This window comes from Fistularia commersonii, chromosome 19 (genome assembly GCF_037954325.1).
Source record: "Fistularia commersonii isolate RoL2024-O1a breed Wild chromosome 19, RoL_Fcom_v1.0, whole genome shotgun sequence".
NCBI classification, from domain to species: Eukaryota; Metazoa; Chordata; class Actinopteri; order Syngnathiformes; family Fistulariidae; genus Fistularia; species Fistularia commersonii.
Window position 1 is genome coordinate 16981070 of NC_141302.1, and position 20702 is coordinate 17001771.

The following is a 20702-nucleotide window of genomic DNA, read 5'->3' on the forward strand; positions in this document are numbered from 1 at the left end:
TGGAGAAGTGTTGGGCAGATTTGGTATACAGGATAGAAATGCAGAGGGACAGATGGTGGTAGATTTTGCAAAAAGGATGGAAATGGCTGTAGTGTACACCTTTTTTCAGAAAAAAACAGGAAGATGGGGTAACTTATAAGAGCGGTGGTAGGAGCGCACAGGTAGACTACATTTTGTATAGGCGAGGTAACCTGAAAGAGACCAGTGGCTGCAAAGTAGTTGTAGGTGAGAGTGTAGCCAGACAGCAAAGGATGGCAGTTTGTAGGATGACTCTAGTGACAGGGAAGATCAAGAGGACAAAGTGGTGGAAGCTGAAAAGGGAGGAGTTGAGAAAGGGTCTGGGTGGTCAGGGTGAGCTTCCAGATGATTGGACAACAACAGTTAGAGTTATCAAGGAGACAGGTAGAAGAGTACTTGGTGCGTCATCTGGAAAGAGCGTAGATAAGGAGACTTGGTGGTGGAAGGAGGAAGTGCAGGAGGAAGTGCAACCTGTATGTTGGAGAGTAAGGAGGGAGAGAATGATCTATACAGGTTGGCGAAACAGAGAGATAAAGATGGAAAGGATGCACAACAGGTCTGGGTGATTAAGGACAGAGAGGCAAATGTATTGACAGATGCGAGAAGACTGATGGAAAGATGGAAAGAATACTTTGAAGAGCAGATGAATTGGAAAATGAAAGAGAGGCGAGGGTAGAAGAGGGGACTATTGTAGACCACAAAGTAGCAGAGATTAGTAAAAGTGAAGTGAGGAAGGCATTGAAGAAGATGAAGAGTGCAAAGGCAGTTGGTCCTGATGATATACCTGTGGAGGTGTTGAAGTGTCTAGGAGAAGCTGCGGTAAGGTTTCTGACTATTATTCAACAGGATCTTAGAGAGTGAGAAGATGCTTGAAGAATGGAGACGAAGTGTGATTGTGCCCATTTTTGAGAATAAGGGGATGTGCAGAAATGTGGCAACTATAGAGAGCAGAAGTCAGCATTTGTGAACAGCAGTATGGCTTCATGCCTAGAAAGAGTACTACAGATGAAGTATTTGCTTTGAGAATACTATAGAGAAGTATAGAGAAGGGCAGAGGGAGCTGCATTGTGTTTTTGCAGACCTAGAAAAAGCATATGAAAGGGTACCAAGAGAGGAGGTCTGGTATTGTTTGAGGAAATCTGGAGTGGCAGAGAAGTATGTTAGACTGTGCAGTGCATGTATGCTAGCTGTGAAACAGTGATATGGTGTGCTGTAGGGGTAACAGAGAAGCTCAAGGTGGAGGTGGGACTCCCATCAGGGATCAGCTCTGGACAGGTTGAGGAAAATCTAGAGAGGTGGAGGTATGCGCTGGAAAGGAGAGGAATGAAAGTTAGTAGCAGCCAGACAGAATATATGTCTGTGAATGAGAGGAACTCGGGTGGAACGGTGAGGCTACAGGGAGTCGAGATAAAGAAGCTGGAGGATTTCAGGTACTTGGCGTCAACAGTCCAGAATAACGGAGAGCATGGAAAAGAGGTGAAGAGATGGGTTCAAGCAGATTTGAATGGGTGGAAAAAAGTGTCAGGGGTACTATGTGATAGAAGACTATCAGCCAGGATGAAAGGAAGGGTGTACAGGACAGTGGTGAGACCAGCAATGCTGTATGGCCTAGAAACTGTTACAATGACGAAAACACAGGAGGCAGAACTAGAGGTTGCTGAGATGAAGATGTTGAGGTTCTGTTTGGGAATGACCAGGATGGATAGGATCAGAAATGAGTTTATCAGAGGAACAGCACATGTTAAATGTTTCGGAGAGAAGGTTAGAGAAGCCAGACTGAGATGGTTCGTTCATGTACAAAGGAGGGATAGAGAACATATTGGTAGACGGATGCTGGAATTGGAGCTGCCAGGCAAGAGGTCTCGAGGAAGACCAAAGAGAGGATTTATGAATGTAGTGAGAGAGGATATGAAGGTAGTTGATGTGAGAAAGGAGGATACAGAGAATAGGGTTAGATGGAGAAAGTTGATCCACAAAGCCTTCCAGAAGGGGAACAGGAAAATGTTGGCACTGTCCCGGACCTTGGGTTGCATTAACATCATGATCATATATTTTGCTATAATTTTCACTGCTATTATTTGATAATTTACATATGATCTCATGTCACCAAATCTATATCCTGATGTATACTATGTTGATGTTTACATGCCTGCCCATACCTACACTATTGCCTGGGCAGCATGGGTGCGCAGTGGTTAGGCATTCTGCCCCACAAGAAGGTCCCCCATTGGATTCCGACAGGAAGGGCTCTCTGTGAGAAGTTTGCATGGGTCACCTTTGGGCTCTCCAGGTTCCTCCCACGATCCAAAAACTAGTAATAGGTTAAATAAACACCCTGAATTTCCAAGAGGAGAATGAGAGGGTGAGCCTCTTCCACATTTGAGTATGTGGCCCTGTGATGGACTGGCGACGGGTCTCACCCAAAATCCACAACCCAAGGTGCAGGCTAAGGGTTATATAGTAGAGGAACAAATAAATGCATCTGAGTTGTTTCTCTGAATGAATAGCAGAGACAAACAATGTTAACTTCAACAACACATGGTTTGCATCCAACAAGTAGCCTCCAGTTCATACCCCGCACAAAAGTTGAATAATTTATTGGCTTTTTCTGCATGACCTTTATTGATGTTGTGACGTTGGGGTTTGAACAGTAGGGCTACCATCCTTTAGTAAATAATACACTGATGAAATGTTAATCACTGAGAGGCCACTTTGAAGAGAAAACAATGATCTCGCAGTGGCCAAAGTAACAAGAATTTCAAAATACACTTCTGTCAAGAGGAAAAAAGGTCTACTTTTGATTTCCTCCAACCCCCCAAATACATATAAACCTGTGATTTGAGGATGCAGCTTATTAAAATTAAAATAAGTCTTGTAGATATCTTCCAGGCTAGATTAAGAAATAAATGATTACTCTGGAAAATAATGTCAACAATTCAGACAAAGGTGTCCCAATGCAACAGTGGTTAGCGTCTCCACCTCAGCAAGAAGTTCCCTTGTTTGATCCAGGACAGCAGACCTTTCTGTGTGGAGGCTGCATGTTCTCCCCATTTCTTCCCAAAGTCCAAAAACATGCAGTAGATTCACTGGAGACCCTTATCTGCCAAGATGTGTGGATGAAAGAGTAAATGATTGTATGTTTCTGTATGTGGGTCGCTGAGTGGTGATAGGTCCCGGCTAACAGCCCTTGGCCCGATGGCCTCAGTGATGGGCTCCAGTCCCTGTGACCCTGATTGCAGGAGAAGCATTATAGATAATGAATGAAATGCAGCCTCAGTGCGGTACGGGCCAGTGTCTCCCTGAGCCAGCCACGGGGGGGCATGGGATAAATGCAGAAGGTTGTGTCAGGAAGGGCAACCGGAGTAAAAACCCTTGCCAAAGCCAAACATGCAAATAAAACATAATAACCAGATCATACCGGATCGGTCGAGGACCGGGTTAACAACGACTGCCATTGGTACTGATGACCTACAGGGAACCAATGGAAACTGGGCTACTGCAGGTCAAAGAAGGAGAGGAGGAGGGCGTGTTCGGAAGCAGAGAGAGAAGAGGAAAGCCAAGAGTCTGGGACTGAGAGTAGGGACTTTGAATATTGGGACTATGACAGGTAAAGGGAGAGAGTTGGTCGACATGATGCAGAGAAGGAAAGTGGACATACTGTGTATCCAGGAGACTATGTGGAAAGGTGGTAAGGCTAGAAGCTTAGGAGCATGTTTTTAGTTGTACTATCATGGCACTGATAAGAAGAGAAATGGAGTAAGAGTTATCTTGAAGGAGGAGTTTGTTAGGAATGTTCTGGAGGTGAAATGAATGTCAAATAGACTTATGAGTCTGAAACTGAAAATTGAAGGTGTCATGCTCCATGTTATTAGTGGCTATGCCCCGCAGGTGGGATGTGAGTTTGAGGAGAAGGAGAAGTTCTGGAATGAGTTGGATGAAGTGATGCAGAATATCCCCAGAGATGAGAAAGTAGTAATTGGTGCAGACTTCAATGGACATGTTGGTGAAGGCAATAGAGGGGATGAAGAAGTGATGGGCAGATTTGGTATACAGGATAGGATTGCAGAGGGACAGATGGTGGTAGATTTGCAAAAAGGATGGAAATGGCTGTAGTGAACACTTTTTTTCAGAAAAGACCCGAACATAGGGTAACTTATAAGAGTGGAGGTAGGAGCACGCAGGTAGACTACATCTTGTATAGACAAGGTAACCTGAAAGAGATCAGTGACTGCAAAGTAGTTGTAGGTGAGAGTGCAGCCAGACAGCATGGGGTGGTGATTTGTAGGATGACTCTGGTGACAAGTAAGATCAAGAGGACAAAGACAGAGCAGAGGACAAAGTGGTGGAAGTTGAAAAGGGAGGAGTGATGTATGGTTTTCAGGGATGAGTTGAGAAAGGGTCTGGGGGGGTCAGGGAGAGCTTCCAGATGATTGGACAACAGCTACTATTATCAGGGAGACAGGTAGGAGGGTACTTGGTGTGTCATCTGGAAGGAGCGTAGATAAGGAGACTTGGTGGTGGAACAAGGAAGTGCGGGAGTATATACAGAGAAAGTGTTTAGCAAAGAAGAAGTGGGACACTGAGAGGACTGAAGAGAACAGATACCAGTACAGGAAGATACAACGTAAGGCAAAGATAGAGGTAGCAAAGGGAAAAAAAGGGCGTACGGCGACCTGTATGTTGGACAGTAATGAAGCAGAGAATGATCTATACAGGTTGACGAAACAGAGAGATAAAGATGGAAAGGATGTACAACAAGTCTGGGTGATTAAGGATAGAGAGGGAAATGTATTGACAGATGTGAGAAGACTGATGGGAAGATGGAAAGAATACCTTGAAGAGCTGATGAATTGGAAAATGAAAGAGAGGCAAGGGTAGATGAGGTGACTCTTGTAGACCACAAAGTAGCAGAGATTAGTAAAAGTGAAGTGAGGAAGATGAGATGAGATGAGATGAGATGAGATGAGATGAGAAGAAAACAACTTTATTTATCCCGAAGGAAATTGTTGTGCCAGAGTTTCAAGTAAAAACATAACAGTAATTATGGGCATTGAAGGCATTGAAGAGCATGAAGAGTGCAAAGGCAGTTGGTCCTGATGATATACCTGCGGAGGTGTGGAAGTGTCTCGGAGAGGCTGCGGTAGAGTTTCTAACTATTATTCAACAGGATCTTAGAGAGTGAGAAGATGCTTGAAGAATGGAGACAACGTATGATGGTGCCCATTTTTAAGAATAAGGGGGATATGCAGAATTGCGGCAACTATAGAGGAATGAAGTTGATGAGCCATACAATGAAGTTATGGGAAAGAGTGGTGGAAACTACACTGAGAGCAGAAGTCAGCATTCGTGAACAGCAGTATGGCCTCATGCCTAGAAAGAGTACTACAGATGCAGTATTTGCTTTAAGAATACCAAAGAGAAGTACAAAGTAGGCCAGAGGGAGCTGCAATGTGTTTTTGCAGACCTAGAAAAAGCATATGAAAGGGTACCAAGAGAGGAGGTCTGGTATTATATGAGGAAATCTGGAGTGGCAGAGAAGTATGTGAGACTGGTGCAGTGCATGTATGCTAGCTGTGAGACAGCGGTATGGTGTGCTGTAGGGGTAACAGAGAAGCTCAAGGGGGAGGTGGGACTCCATCAGGGATCAGCTCTGAGGCCCTTCTTGTTTGCAGTGGTGATAGACAGGCTGACATATGAGGATAGACAGGAATCTCCATGGACCATGATGTTTGCAGATGACATTGTGATCTGTAGTGAAAGCAGAATACAGGTTGAGGAAAATAAAGAGAGGTGGGGGTATGAGCCTGAAAGGGGAGGAATGAAAGATCGTCGCAGCAAGACAGATTATATGTGTGTGAATGAGGGGAACTCAGGTGGAACGGTGAGATTCCAAGAAAGGAAGATCAGGAATTTGGAGGATTTCAGGTACTTGGCGTCAACAGTCCAGAATAACGAAGAGTGTGGAAAAGAGGTGAAGAGACGGGTTCAAGCAGATTGGAATGGGTGGAGAAAAGTGTCAGGGGTATTATATGATAGAAGACTATCGGCCAGAATGAAAGGAAAGGTGAACAAGACAGTGGTGAGACCAGCGATGCTGTATGGCCTAGAAACTGTTACAATGACGAAAACACAGGAGGCAGAACTAGAGGTTGCAGAGATGAAGATGTTGAGGTTCTCTTTGGGAGTGACCAGAATGGATAAGATCAGGAATGAGCTTATCAGAGGAACAGCACATGTTAGATGTTTTGGAGAGAAGGTCAGAGAAGCCAGACTGAGATGGTTCGGTCATGTACAGAGGAGGGATAATGTATATATTGGTAGACGGATGCTGGAATTGGAGCTGCCAGGCAGGAGGATTCGAGGAAGACCAAAGAGAAGATTTATGGACGTAGTGTGAGAGGATATGAAGGTAGTTGATGTGAGAGAGGAGGATACAGAGAATAGGATTAGATGGAGAAAGTTGATTTGCTGTGGCGACACCTGAAGGGAAAACCCAAAAGGAGAAGATTGTATCATGTCACCAATACCATGACACTGTTGTGCTACTGTTCTTAGTAGTCTGAGATCTTTAGCACCAGTTCCTCTCAACCCCCATTCCTCCCCCCTGCCTCACTTTGTCTCTGACTTGACTTGTCGCGTGGCTAAGCAAACTAGGCAACGTAACACGTTACATGTGGCCATGGTAACATGGTACCATGGTAGCATTACTAGCTTAGCTGATGAAGGGATCAAAGAATGATGGATTCAAACATTTCACTGCCAGCAGGGAGATACAATGGATCTGGACTTTAGGAAATTATGATCTTCAGCACTTTTCCTGGCAGCCTTTAGTCAGCCCACAGAGGAGTCCTGATAGACATGGTGAGTTGAGTCAAAGGTCAATTGGATTGATTGCTTCTGAAACAGCAACGATTACAAAGAAATCTCTGTAAGTGCTAGCCGACATGGCCCTGCCTACACAGGAGGGTCACATATACTCATCTTCTTTTGAAAATCACCAAAATCACTTTTTCAAGCTCTTCAGACACACAAAACCATTGAGCCGTATGTAGAATATGGGAGTTGATTTTGACAAACAATGACTCAGGCAACTATTTTACGAAGGTGACAATATGCACAATATACTTTCTTGACCCACAGGATACGCCTGGAAGGAGGCTCCTCATGCGGAAAATGTCTTTTGTCATTGGCTGGAGCTGCTCAGTCCACCATACAACGTTATGGCCACCATCAGGGCTGAAATGTAGGCGGACAGATTTTTGCTACAGGACACAGAAAACCGATGCTGAGTAAAGGCTGGTACTGTAAAAGGGAGGCAGAGCAGTATAGGAGTCTCGCAAGGTCCACATATTATTTTCAGATTACTTTGAAAGGGAGTCGGAATATCCCTTGCATCTAGCTGTAGTTCTCTAGCTCTTCTGGGTAGGAAGACAGACTTGAACTCAGCTCGATTGGGGAAACAGAATTCCTTCAAAAATGAATATAGCAAAATGAGAACCTTGTTCCAACACCACGCCTCTGGTGAAACCATGCACAAAAATGAAAAACAAAACAAAAAACAAAAAAAAAAAATGGTTTTCTTGGAATGCAGTTACTTGGATACTGGAAATTTACCATATTGGGAAATCTGACCTTCTTTCTTAGAATAGCTATGTTACTTTCTGGCAGGATCAGCCCTGTCACAAGGGCCAGGAAGAAACATGAAGTTTTGAATTGAAGACGTGGAAGCTTGTTATGGGTGTTGATATGGCAAGTTGTTACATCTCTCACAACGTTTGATAACAAACGCACGTCTCTTGACTTTGGTCCAGTAGGATCAGCTGAGAGAAAAGGGGGACAAACAAACAGATGGCTGAGGATGTATACCTCAGCCTTGACCAGAATTATGGAAACCCTGTTTTGAAACACATCCATCATTGTCCATGCATTTATTCACAGCATAAACCCCACACCTAAGGCTCCTACTGCTGAGCTCTACGACTGTTCACTTCATGGACTTCAACTCTTTAATTAATCCACTCTATCAGCAAACAAACAACTAGTCATATTTGAACATGATTTTAAAAGGTTTTCCTGAAATTATCCTCCAGACCTGCTGAAAGGTCAATCGCCTGATGTTTGCCCCCCACCTCTGGGAACCTGGACCTCTATCCCAGCACCGGACTGTGTCTGAGCTCCACCATCTCGTTAGCTTGTGTGCGGGCTCCAAGTTCCTGTCGATGCATTTATTGATTTTAAACTTGAAATCACCCGTATCCATGTGGTCGTGAAGGCGCAGCCGGCCGCCCGCCCCAGTGAGCCCGGCCGCGGCGGCTACTGTCTCTTTAAATTTACCCAGGAGCCCCTTAAGGAGCCCCAGGGGCCCCTAGTCCGGCTCCCCACCCTGAAGACAAGCGAGAGCCTCGAAAAACAGTCGTGGAGGCCCGCGACCGACGCTTTCCCGGAGTCGGACAGAGGACGAGCCGTCCGCCGAATGCATGATTGTCTAAAAAGTAAAGTTGAGTCCCGCGGCGGGGCGCGTTGCGGGGGGTGGCGGGGGCAGCCGGCCCGGGCTCCCCGCAGATGCGGGACCGGGCGGCGCGAACATGTTGTAACATGTCAGCGGGACATGAGCCGCTCCAGCACCGCGAAGCAGCCACCGACAGAGGAGCGGCGGTTGTCGGGCCGGGGATGACAGAGAGACCGGCGACGGGAGGCGAGCCTGCGGAGCTCCGGCGCGCCGAACACACTGAACTGCTCGCCTTAATTATCCGCGGAGAGGAGGAGGCGACGCGGCCGGACGGTGACCTGGGAGGTAACGGAGGGGACCCTGGGCTTAGCTTTGGCCGCCTTGACGCCGCCGCGGCCACGGCCGTCGTCGGCCGGTGGCGTGGACACCGAGCTGAACGGCACGGCCCCTCCGCTCCGGGGCTCCGGCAGACAAAGGCTCCGCGCTCTGCCCGCAGACACGGCGCTCTGCCGCCACCTAGATGGCTTCGCGGCGGAAGGCTGGCGCAGACAACAGCTCGGCGCTGGGAGAACGGGTCCGTTTGGGTGCTGTTGGCCGGCATTCTGAATACTAGTGAAGAATGACTCCGTTATAGCCAGCATGAGTTTTACCAGTCATTAGCCCATGCACTCTGGTTGCAGCTGCAGCACACTCATGCAGACATGGAGTTGCGTTGGGAGTTTGATTGGGACTAAGGCTCACTGAGGTGGGAAGCACAGGACAATAACACATTGAGTCCCTATAGGGCCAAAACGAGGTCAGGTGCATTGTTAAAGCTCTGCAAGGCTTGAAAGAAGGGTCTCGCTGAAAACTGGCCTGGTTAATCAGAACTTGAATTTGAACCACAACCTTTGGTCTGCTGTAATCCATCTATCTTTTTATGTCTCTGTCAAAAACCGTAGAGGTGCACACGTGTTCGTACCGCGACTCGTAATGGTCCCCATTATTGAACTCAGACATACACGCCATAAAACAATTGGATCGTATCAAACGTACCTAAAGAAGTGATTCGTTGACTGGAATTGATGCCAGCCACAACTAATGTGGGGAGACCAAGCGTTGTACTTTAAAAACGCTGGCTTTTGAAACTTGTATCTGTTTAACCCGTTGCTTTGTGGGTCCTGAGGGATCACCTGGAACAGATATGAGTGGTTTGCCTAGCACTCTACTTACGTGTCCGTTGCGTGAGTTCTCGACATGTTTCTAAGCATTGCAATGAACATTGGCTGTCAGGTGCCTGGCTTTAACTTCCTTCAAATTAACAATTCAGCATACAATTGAAAATCATATCATAATGAACATATATGCTCAATTTTTAACTATTGTTTAGTCATTTAAAAATGATCGTGATCATTATTATTCATTGTCTATACCACTTGTCAGGCATTTGAGTTTCCCCTCAGACTGCTCGGCAGCCAGTCACTGGGTCAGGTATGGAGACATCCAACCATTCACACGTAAACATGTTTGGGCAATTTTGGCTGTCTGGTGTACCTACTGTATGTTTTTAGACTGTGGGAGGACACGGGAAAAGCCAAGAGAAAACCACGCTAATACGGGGAGAATGCACAAACTCCACTCTGAAAGCCCCTGCTGTCACACTTAAACCAGGAACCCCAGAGCTGTGTGGCACAAGTGCCAACCACAGTGTCACTGTGGTGCCTGTTATTATTATTATTATTGTAATTATTATAATTCTTATTTTTGTTCTTATCGTCACCTGTCGTTGTTGTAGTTGCAGCAGTTGAATGGTCGCTGAAAGATGCTGAGGTTGTGTGTTTGTCCACAGAGGAGGACAGGCTCGTCAACGGTCATGTGGAGGAGGATCCAGAGGCCAGTATGGCTGGCGTTGTATCTCCAGGCACCAGCTACTGGAGCATCACGGAGGGCCCAGACCAGCCGCTCCTCCTCTCTCTGTCCCCCGGGCCTTCGCGGCGTAAACCCAAGGTGCAGCGGGCCTCCCGGCCGGGCCTCAGTCGCATACCAGGCAGAGACCACCGCCGCTACTATCACGAGTACTGGCGCAGCGAGTACCTGATGGACTTTGATCCCCAGCGGCACGGAATGATCTGTATGGTGTGCGGGAGTTCGCTGGCCACCCTCAAGCTCAGCACCATCAAGAGGCACATCAGACAAAAGCACCCGGACTCTTTACTGTGGAGCGCAGCTGACAAGGACGTGATCCGCTCTGGATGGGAGAATCACCTGGGCGTAGGGGGCTGCCCGCGCCTATTCATCTCTGCTGATGAGCTATCGCTCTCTGCACAGGAACAGTCTCTGGACGACAGCCTTCACGCTGCGGGTGGGTGGGTCTGCTGTTATCTGACAGGCTAGAGGTGTGCGTGTCTGTTAGTGATTGCGTTTTGGAGGTGTGTGTCAGGAAGCAATCGCAGATATATGCATTGTAATTTAAAACAGCAGCAGACAGTTGGATAAATAATGGCCATTGCTGCGTAATATGTGGTTGATTTTCTGGAATTGTCGAACATTTATTTGAGTTTTTAGCTTTTAAATTTTAGCTTTTAAATTTAGAGTTCCTTCCATTTTACTATTCATTTCCTAGTTGTCCTCTTCAACTGATCCTTTGTGGCACCTGCCAGGAGGGTAAATTCAAATGATAATCAAGGTACAATCAATAGGTCATTTAATGACTGAACCTGATATCAATTGTTTCAGGACGTATTTCATGCTCAAAGCCAATGCTGTTATTTTCTTTATTTTTACCGAGGCTATGCTGATCTCATGCATTATATCAGAGCCACTCTGATTAATTTGTGCTGCTCCTTAGCAGAACTTCAGGACCCTGTTACACCGCAGGAGGAGCCACGACATCCACTTAGCCTCTCCACACTCTCTAAGGTTGACGAAGTTCCCCAGCCTCCAGAAGTGAAGGAGGAGGAGCGAGAAGTCCCTGGGCCATCGCCCCAGACCTTGGAGCGCTACCTGAACGATTCGCTGCACGCCTGGTTCCGTCAGGAATTTCTGATGGAGTATGAGGCGGAGGCAGGCCGCCTGCTGTGCATGGTGTGTGGGGGCCAGCTGCCCTCTCTACACCTGGACCACATCAAGAGCCACGTGCTGGACACACACCCGAACTCCCTGGTTTATAGCTCAGAGGAGAAGCACTGTATCTTGCAGGCCTGGGCTCATACTCATGGTAAGGAAACCTCCTGATCTTTCATCCAATAACTGGATTCTGATCTGGACGTGGACCTGGACTTAGAGAGATGGATGGATGGATGATTGGGTGGTTGAAGGATGGATGGTTGGACGTATTGATCGACCAATTAATGGAAAAATGCATAGATAGATATGATTACTTACTAATATTTATCTTTTCATTTTATCTACACATTTTCTTTTATTTAATAACCAATATACTGGCCTTTTATTACCTAATTACATAGTCATGATTGCTTTTTGTCATGCTGAGCAGCCATTAAAATGTTGATATCCAGTAAAAACACTAGCTTTCTTTGGTTTATCGTGAATAATCCCATTGTTACCCTAAAAATTCAAAAATTATGAAAATGCATAGTCTAAACCTATGTTTGTCTAAACCTAGACAAACATAGGTTTGTATTTTGCACACTTTTTATTTTGAAAGTACTGCTGTTTGAACAAATGTGCAATAACATCTGGTTTGCGAAAACTTTGATTTGCGGAGATAAGTGGTGTGTATAAATTTAAGTTATACTGAGAACATTAACGTTTAAAGTAATTGTTGGCATTCAGTCATTGATGTGTTGACATGGTAAATACACGTTAACTTATCTTAGTTTGTCTTACATATTATAAATGTTGAATTTGTTCTAGGATGCTATGCTATGTGCCCTCCAATTGTCCCTCAGGGACAAATAAAGTTTCTCTCTTTCTGATTGTGAACTTGCCCAGCACGACTATTTTTCCCTAAAAACATTGATCACATACTTAACATTATAATCATTATCATAGATGATATATTGTAGCGTAGCGGCTGCAGTCCACCTTCTTCCATTTCCAAAGTTCCCTACTTATTCCTTACTATTGTTTACTCCCTTAATAACTTTTTACACTGTGGCTCATTTGCTTATTACTACTTCTTTTGTGTGCTTTACTGTTTCATACCAAAGGTAGCAATGCCAGAAACTGAGGAGCAGGATTTAAGTTGTTCCATCATGATAGGTTTGAGAAATGGAGCAGATCTTGTGTTGAAGGAGTAGTTTCTTAGGAATGTTGAGGAAGAGTGTCAGATAGACTGATGAATCTGAAGCTAGAAACTGAAAGTGTGATGCTCAATGTTGTTAGTGGCTTTGCCCCCATATGTGGGACATGAGGAGAAGGAGAATTTTTCCGATGTGAGTTAGATGAAGTGACGCAGAAGATCGCCAGAGGTGAGAGAAAGGTCATTGGTGCAGGAAATATAGGTGATGAAGAAAGGGTGGGCAGGTTTGGTATCCAGGATAGGAACACAGAGGGACAGATGGTGGGAGACTTTGTAAAAAGGGTGGACATGGCTGAAATGAATATGTCCTTCCAGAAGAGGCATGAACATAATATATATTTTAAGAGTGGATGTAGGAGCACATTGATAGACTATATCTTGTAATCTGAAGGTGACCAGTGAACACAAAGTTGGTGTGAGTGGTAGCTGGTAGGTGAGAATTCAGCCAGACAACATAGGATGGTGGTTTGTAGAATGAATCTGGTGACAGGGAAGGTGAAGAGGACCACGGAAGAATAGAGGATAGAGTGATGGAAACGGAAAAAGGAGCAGTATTGTATGATTGTCAGGGAGGAGAAAGGCTGTCAGTGGTCAGGAAATGCTTCTAGATGTCAACTACAGCTTCTGTGATTAGGGAGACAGGTAGGAGAGGACTTGGTGTATCATCTGGAAGGAAAGTAGTTTTGTAGTTGGTAGTATGTGGTAGACTTGGGTGGAATGAAGAGAGCAGACAGGAGTTCAGGGAGATGCAGGCCAAGGTAAAGGTAGAGGTAGCAAAGGCCAAACAAAGGGTGTGGGATGACTTGTGTGCTCGGTTGGACAGTAAGGAGGGAGAGAATGATCCATGCAGGATGAAAGAAACACAGTGATGGAGATGGCAAGGTCGTGCAGCAGGTTTGGGTGTTTAAGGACAGAAAGGGAAATGTATTGATAGGTGCCAGAAGTGTGATAGGAAGATGTTTTTAGTATGCTGACAGAGAAATACATACGGAGCTGCATTGTGCCTTTGTAGATCTAGAAAAACTATAGTGCTGTGACAGGACCTTTGGTATTGTATGGGGAAGTTTTGAGTGGCAGAGAATTATGTTAGTCATGTCTTGGTGCAGGAAATTTATGAGCTAAGAGACAGTGGTGAGAGGTATGCTGTAGGAGTGACAGTGAAGTTCAAAGCGGAGATGGGACTACATTAGGGATCAGTGCTCGGCACCACCCTGTATGTAGTGGTGATGGACAGGTTGACAGATGAGGTTAGACAGGGATCTCCATGGACCATGATGTTTGTAGAAGACATTGTGATCTGTCGTGAGTGCAGGGAGCAGGTGGAGGAAAAGCTGCAGCAAGAAAGAATTTATGTGTATGAATGACAGGCACCCAAGTGGAACTGTGAGGAGTGGCGATAAAGAAGGTGGAGGAACTCAAACACTAAGGTTTAACAGTCCAGAGCAGTGGAGCGTGTGGTCAGGAGGTGAATAAACGGGTTCTATCGGGTTGGAATGGGTAGAGAAAAGTGTCAGGAGTGAGGTGTGATGAAAGACTATCAGCCAGAATGAAAGGAAAGGTGTACAAGACAGTGGTGAGACTAGTGATGCTGTATGGTTTGGGGTCAGTGGCATTGAGGAAAAGACAGGAAGCAGAGCTGCAGAGATGAAGATGTTGAGGTTCTTTTTGGGAGTGATGAAAATGGATACGATCACAAATTAATCTATCAGAAGGATGGCACATGTTAGATTTTTTGGAGGGAAGGTCAGAGGCCGGACTGAGATGGTTTGGACATTGAAAGAAGGATGTTAAGGCTAGAACTGCCAGGCAGGAAGCCATAAAGACTGGAGAGATTTATGGATGTAGTGAAAAAGGACATGAAGTTAGTTGATGTGAGAGAAGAGAATACAGGGAATAGGGTTAGATGGAGGAAGATGATTGGCTGTGGTGACTTTGGAATGGAGCAGCTGAAAAGAAAAGAAGAAGAAGAAAACAGTTCCAAACAGCATTATTGTGCAATTGATTTGTGATTGCAGCCAAATACACGTACATGATTTAAAGACAGGTCTGCATTGACAGAGATATACTTAGGGATTGGATTGGATCTGAATTGCACAAAAACAACCGAATGGATCAAACTTTTGGGCAAACTCTGACAGAAGCCACCGTGTCTATGAGACCACCAGTTAAGAGTGTAAACGAACGTGGATGACAAGCAGCTTGCTGTCGCTGTTGTTTGCTCAAATCTAACAAGTGTAGTTCGGCTGGGCTCAGTCAGCCCTCTCCCTCTCTCACCGTTGTTTTGACATTTCCACTAATTCCTGTGTCATTTTCTCTCATTTCATAACCACTACTTGATTGCGTTAACCATTCAAACAGACGGGTTTAACAGACGGGTCGGGTCGGATCTGTTCTCCTCAGTCACTGACAAATTTCTGTCCCCAATCAGTGCTGACTGGTGCAGATTCTGCCCAACTGTGAAACCGGCCTGAAATCAGACAAACTTGTTGCATGTTCTCAGCTTTAGAAGGACAGGCTACCATGGATTACTCATATGTCTGATATTTCAATTGTGAGCGCAAATCTACTTGTAAAAAGTTCGAAGAGTGAAACTGTCCAATGCATCTCTCCCGACGTGTAAGCCACCCCAGAATGATCATGTGGTGTTAGTGCTTTTGACAGCTAAAGCTAATTCTTTTTTTGTCACATTTGTTTTTTGGCAGAGGAGTTAAACTCCTCCATCAGGTTGGAGTCCAACACCAAAGAAGTGAAGGTAGAGACCTTTGCTCTGGACGTGGATCCTGTCCACATCCACGCCGACAACTTCCGGGGATGTGACAGCACGATACCTCAGGACACTTGTCTGATCGGTGAGGCCGATGGTGCGGGGGTGCCCCATCAGGGACCCCAGCTGCCCCGCCGGACCAAGAAGAAGCGGCTGCGGGGGGGCAATCCATGGCGGCTCCGTCTGGATTATCTGGTGGCCTACGGGCCTCAGGGCAGCGGCACCTTCTGCATGGTGTGTTCGCAAGTTCTACACCATACAAAGGTCAGTAGCATTCGACAGCACATCCAGGCCTGTCACCCCGAGACCACCACCCTGAGCCAGCAGGAACGGGAGGCCATGGCTGCTGCCTGGACCAAAGATGACTCCAGCGAAGGGTCTGAGATACAGGACGGTGAGTCACCATTCACTCAGATGTTTTCAACAAAACGGTATCACTCAACAAGCTCCTTACAGAGTATTTGTTGTCACATGATATCGAGGGTCATTTCTTTGGTGTCTGAATGTGTGTTTAGCAAATGAATAAAAAAATGATCCGTCAGCAGTTGCTAACATATTTGGTCGGAACAAAATGTTTCTGAGGAAAGTGTACTCACATCTTATTTCCTCTCTGTTGTACCAGAAATCAGTCTGCCCAGTGTTCTTAAGCTCACTGGAGATCGGAGTGAGGATGTCTCACCTGATGCTGGAATGTCAGACAAAACAATAAAGACAGAGGACGGTATGTGCGTTGGGAGGGTTAAGGCAAAGGACAGCAGCTACTCGGCGAATCCGTCCCGCCATTACCCTGGGAAGGACCAGCGCAGGAACTACCAGGCACGCTGGCGGCTGGAGTACTTGATGGATTATGACTGCCGGCGCCACGGTCTGATCTGCATGGTGTGTGGTGCCACGCTGGCCACGCTAAAGGTCAGCACCATCAAGAGGCACATCCAACAGGTGCATCCGCTGTCACTGAAGTACGACTCAGAGGAGAAACAGCAAGTGCTAATGCGATACAACAAGGTGGCGCTTGGCTTCATCCACTCCGATGACTGCTTTTTCTCCCGGGACCATGCCACTGAGCCTGCCTCTTTAGCATCCTCACCCCCAATCTGTGGCACTTAGAAGGGCTTCCATCTGTTGGTCTCCCTGCTCCCTTTTCAAAAAAGCCCAGACAGGATGAAATCCCATTGGTCAAATGGAGGCATGACTAACATGTTGCTGTGAGTGTAAAAATTTGATCCATAATACTAGAAGTTTTCCTTTCATGTTCCTTCAGTTGTCAGTCCTATCAAGCAAGTGCTTTGGTCACACCCAAACCAACACAGGACAAAGTATGTCCGTGTCCTATTGCAAATAAGCAATTGATTAATTTGGCAGCATGACCTGCAATATTTACAAGCTGTTTTTTGAAATTAGCAAACATCATAAAATCTAGTCTAGAGTGACCAGGAAATGTAAACTAATATCAGAGAAGTCCTTCAAGTCTTGTCCCAGTCGGTGTTTGTATCTGCACCCGATGGAGGAAATCTTGTGATGGCTGGGATTCCAGTAGCTTAAACCCCCAGTCTGCTGCCTGTGCTGAGGAAAATAAGATGTTCTTATTTCTACAGTCAGCAGTGGACAGATTAAGCGTGTGGTTTTGAGTGTGAGGGGCACCTTTAATTTGACAGGAATATAACTGTGAGCCTAAGAGCTGTCCCAACAATTCAACCATGTGAGAAGCTGAAACTGTGGTTCATTGACGGACACCCACACTTCTGACCTACAAAGTCAGTCTTTTCTTAGATTCCTCCCGCATTTATGTTCTGGTCCTAACCCGAGGCGAGAGACAGGAACAAAAGTCAAATACCCCTGGCTACAGAGGAATTGGAAAGAAAATTTGGAAAACTGAAATTCCGGAAAAAATGCCCCCTAAAAGAAGGCATGAAACCACAAAGAGGGGCAGAAATACAGAAGGAAAAAGCTAAACAGTAGTTATAATATCTGTAAATTCAGTGAAATTGACATTCATTCAGTGATCATTTAGCATCGATACTACTTATCCAGCACATGTGGCCGCGCTGGGGCTGAAGCCAATCCCAGCAGACCCCCAGTGAGAGCTGGGATTCATCAGCTGTCCCTCACAGGGCTTCACTTAAGAGACACACTACCGTTAACCCAAAAACTCTGGACGATTTATGTCTTTTGACTGTGAGAAGAAGACAAAAAAACCCAGATACCGGGAGAACATGAAACCTGCAGCGGTAACCACGCCACCACCATATGGCCACAGAATCACATAAAAGTAAGAAGTTGAGCTAAAAAAAAATCTGCATTTTCCTCACTTAAAAGATAATTAAACCACTCCTATCCTTGTGACACACTGTTAATTTATTAGTCATTTAGCATGTGAGCTATCCTGGCTAGTTAGCATGCTAGCAATTAGCAGCTAACAACTTTTAACGAGTTAATCTCTTGTGTGGCAGGCTGCTTCCACTGCTGAAATAGAAGTCTGTCTGGATTTTTAAATTTGCTCTTTTTTTTTAACTCTCAAGACCTGCAGTTCCTGCCAGCTGCTCAGAAGTCTGGTTCTACGTTGATGTCTGGGTATTTTCCGGGCATGGGGGGCCGGTGTCTTACGCTCTCAGGAAGTTAGAATACAAGTCATCGGAAAGGAGGAAACAGGATCCGATGATGTGTCTGAAGACAACCCAGCACTTTGTCTCGCAGATGTATTTCTTCTGTACAGACTGAGTGTGTTTTATTGCTGAAGACAATTGAATGGAGTTAATTTCTGTCTATTTAATTCCTTGTTTACATACATCCTTTACACGTTTCTCTGTCTGTATCCTCTTCATCATCATACTCCTCCGCCATTTTAGCTCAAAGCTGCACAAAGATTGTGTAAATACGTGAAAAACTACAATTATTTTTCCTTTATACAAGCACTTTTATGCACCTGGTTTCTACGAAAAAATGCATTTGTAGTTTTGCCAAGCTTTTCTACTTTGTTCAAAAACCAGAGAAAGTCGTTTGGATTCACTTTTAATTCACTGTACAAAGTTTATGCAACAACAAAGTAAGTTAAGAGTCAGTCATAAGTTGTCATTTCTAATGCAGTTTACATTGGTTTTTTGGGGGCTCACTCTGAGTTGCCGGTGAAAATACCCAGAAATGCAGAGGAGAGGTAATTTGTCATCGAACGATCAACGTAGCAAGTTTTAAGTCAATAAATCGAAAGAAGTAAAAAACCCGGCAAAATGCTAAAAGCATAGACTTTATCTGGAAATGAGCAAGTAGTTTTAATCTTAAGATAAATAGAAAATGACCTGAAATTGGATAGTGCATTATCTAAAAGTAAAAAAAAAAACCTACACTAAAATCCCATATATCCCAGGCAGATTAATGGCCTGGGATTAACCGGTGATGGGTCACCGGTTAATTAACCCAATGTTTAACCCAACTCCAAAAAATTGCAATCAAGAAATCCTCTAATAATTAGCACAACACTTGAAAAAGTTCCTTTAAAGTCAGCAAAATATTACAAATGTATTACCAAAACCCATGAACTAAAATTCAGCAAAAAAAAAAAAAAAGTCCTCAGAAAATGTTTGGGTCACCTCGAGCCAAACATCAAACTGTGCTGTGATTCTTCACCTGGAAAATATAACTCAGGGATTCTGTTTTCATCATTCAGCGTTTCATCAGTTCTGTCAGCTTTGGTTCTGTCATGATGGGCCATCAGAGCCTCAGCTGGAAAAAAGTTAGAAATGTCTTATTTTGAAATGTCTTCAAATATACACATATATATGTATATGTTTGAGAGCAAACGGCTGTCTGAACCAAAAGTTTAATAATGTGAGGCCATAGATGAACAACTGCATTAATTTTCTTTAAGGTCCTTTTAATGAAAATCTCAAAACAGTCGAGAAAATCCTGGTTTTAGGAAAATGATCCATCATTGTAGAAAACAGGGAAATGTTTGAAGGAAAAAGTTATGACATTGAATTATTAATTTGAGGTGATGTTCTAATGCTGAACAAGTGATCCAGTATTTTAAGGCACACTTAATTTGATATTTATCGGCCTGTGAGGAAAAAAGTGCTTCGACTGATTATCTTGTATACGCAAGTCCCAGAAATTATCATGATATAAGGACTGTATTAAACAGTGATTTCTTATCCCGATCATGTTCTTGCACGTCAAGATTTTTCTGAAACGTGGTGGTTTTGTCGAGGGACACTCGCTTTTTACTTCTCAGTGGCTTGATGTATGTCATGAGCATTGTGTGAGTTGTTGAAAAAGAAGTGACAGAATTAACTAACGTAGTTGTGATTTATTCACTGACTCAGCACTTAACTATTTAAAATGAAATTACAGTGAGGTGATGCGTATGACCCTATTGCCTGTTTGTGTGTGTGTAGTTTTGTATGCGTGCACAGGTGGGTGGTTGTGTGTGTTTCTTAATTGATGGTGTGTGATTTTCCTTCACTCACCTTCCATCTGTACATGCCGACATGTCATTTTTCTCTTGATGCTATTTGAATAAAACGTTGACATCAATAAAGACAAAAACATTTCTCTTGTTCACCAGTATGAGTGTCATTCATTGGAGAAACTTGATCATATAAAAACATAAATCTAGGTTCACTTACACAAAAATAATGTTGAAAAACATAAGAAAGGCATAGCTTGTCAGAAAGACATTCACAGGTTAACATTTTCATTCTAATATGAGAAAGACATCAATGTCAAGTATACAGACATATCAGATGAATAGCAATTCATCTTCAAAGACAAATTTAAGTGTTAGATATACATGAATTAGATACCAATACAATGTAAGAATATCAAATAAGCATCGGGAGGATATCAATCAATTTTAAAGGACCTTGCAGATCTGTAAGAAGTCATTTCCCGATATGAAAGACATTAATATTGAAAAGACATCAATGAAGAGTCTGGCTTGGCGGAGTGGGTGTCAAGATGATCAGAAGTCGAGCCAGATTTTATTTATATGGCGCCAAATCACAACACTATTGTCCCATGACTTTCCATGTCCAGCAGGTCTGGACCCCACTCTTAAAAACAATTCACAGAAAGCCAGCATTCCCCAAGAAGCAGGCACTTGGCAACAGGAGCAAGGAAACTGCATTTTACTGAACCTTGGACATATCCTCACTCATTGTGGACGGCCTTCTGCCTCGACTGATTGGGGTAGAAAGAGCAAGAGCGAGAGAGAACAATGGACAGATACAAAACAA

The 20702-nt window shown here is 44.6% G+C and overlaps 1 protein-coding gene across 6 annotated transcripts; it reads left to right on the forward strand.

Annotated features, from left to right (window-relative positions):
• The first annotated feature begins 8402 nt into the window (after nucleotides 1-8402).
• On the forward strand, nucleotides 8403-20026 carry zfta (zinc finger translocation associated). 6 transcript variants are annotated; one of them, XR_015107626.1, is made up of 6 exons: nucleotides 8403-8812; nucleotides 10296-10808; nucleotides 11295-11663; nucleotides 15413-15868; nucleotides 16097-17743; nucleotides 17994-20026. XR_015107626.1 is itself a non-coding variant. In XM_086166350.1 (5 exons), exons 2-5 carry the CDS (start codon nucleotides 10346-10348, stop codon nucleotides 16579-16581), a joined length of 1773 nt encoding a protein of 590 aa, XP_086022476.1. In that variant the 5' UTR covers nucleotides 8403-9041; nucleotides 10296-10345; the 3' UTR covers nucleotides 16582-20026. The 6 variants fall into 6 exon arrangements, 4 of the variants coding, with proteins under 4 accessions (XP_086022476.1, XP_086022473.1, XP_086022474.1 ...); XR_015107627.1 differs by having other exon boundaries at nucleotides 16097-16679; nucleotides 17506-20026; XM_086166350.1 differs by having other exon boundaries at nucleotides 8403-9041; nucleotides 16097-20026.
• Nucleotides 20027-20702: the final 676 nt, after the last annotated feature.

Coding starts and splice junctions, on each gene's coding strand:
- zfta (XM_086166347.1), top strand. CDS start 8,581: ATGCGGGACCGGGCGGCGCGAACATGTTGTAACATGTCAGCGGGACAT. Junction 8,813..10,295: donor GCCGGACGGTGACCTGGGAG/GTAACGGAGGGG, acceptor GTTTGTCCACAG/AGGAGGACAGGCTCGTCAAC. Junction 15,869..16,096: donor AGGGTCTGAGATACAGGACG/GTGAGTCACCAT, acceptor CTGTTGTACCAG/AAATCAGTCTGCCCAGTGTT.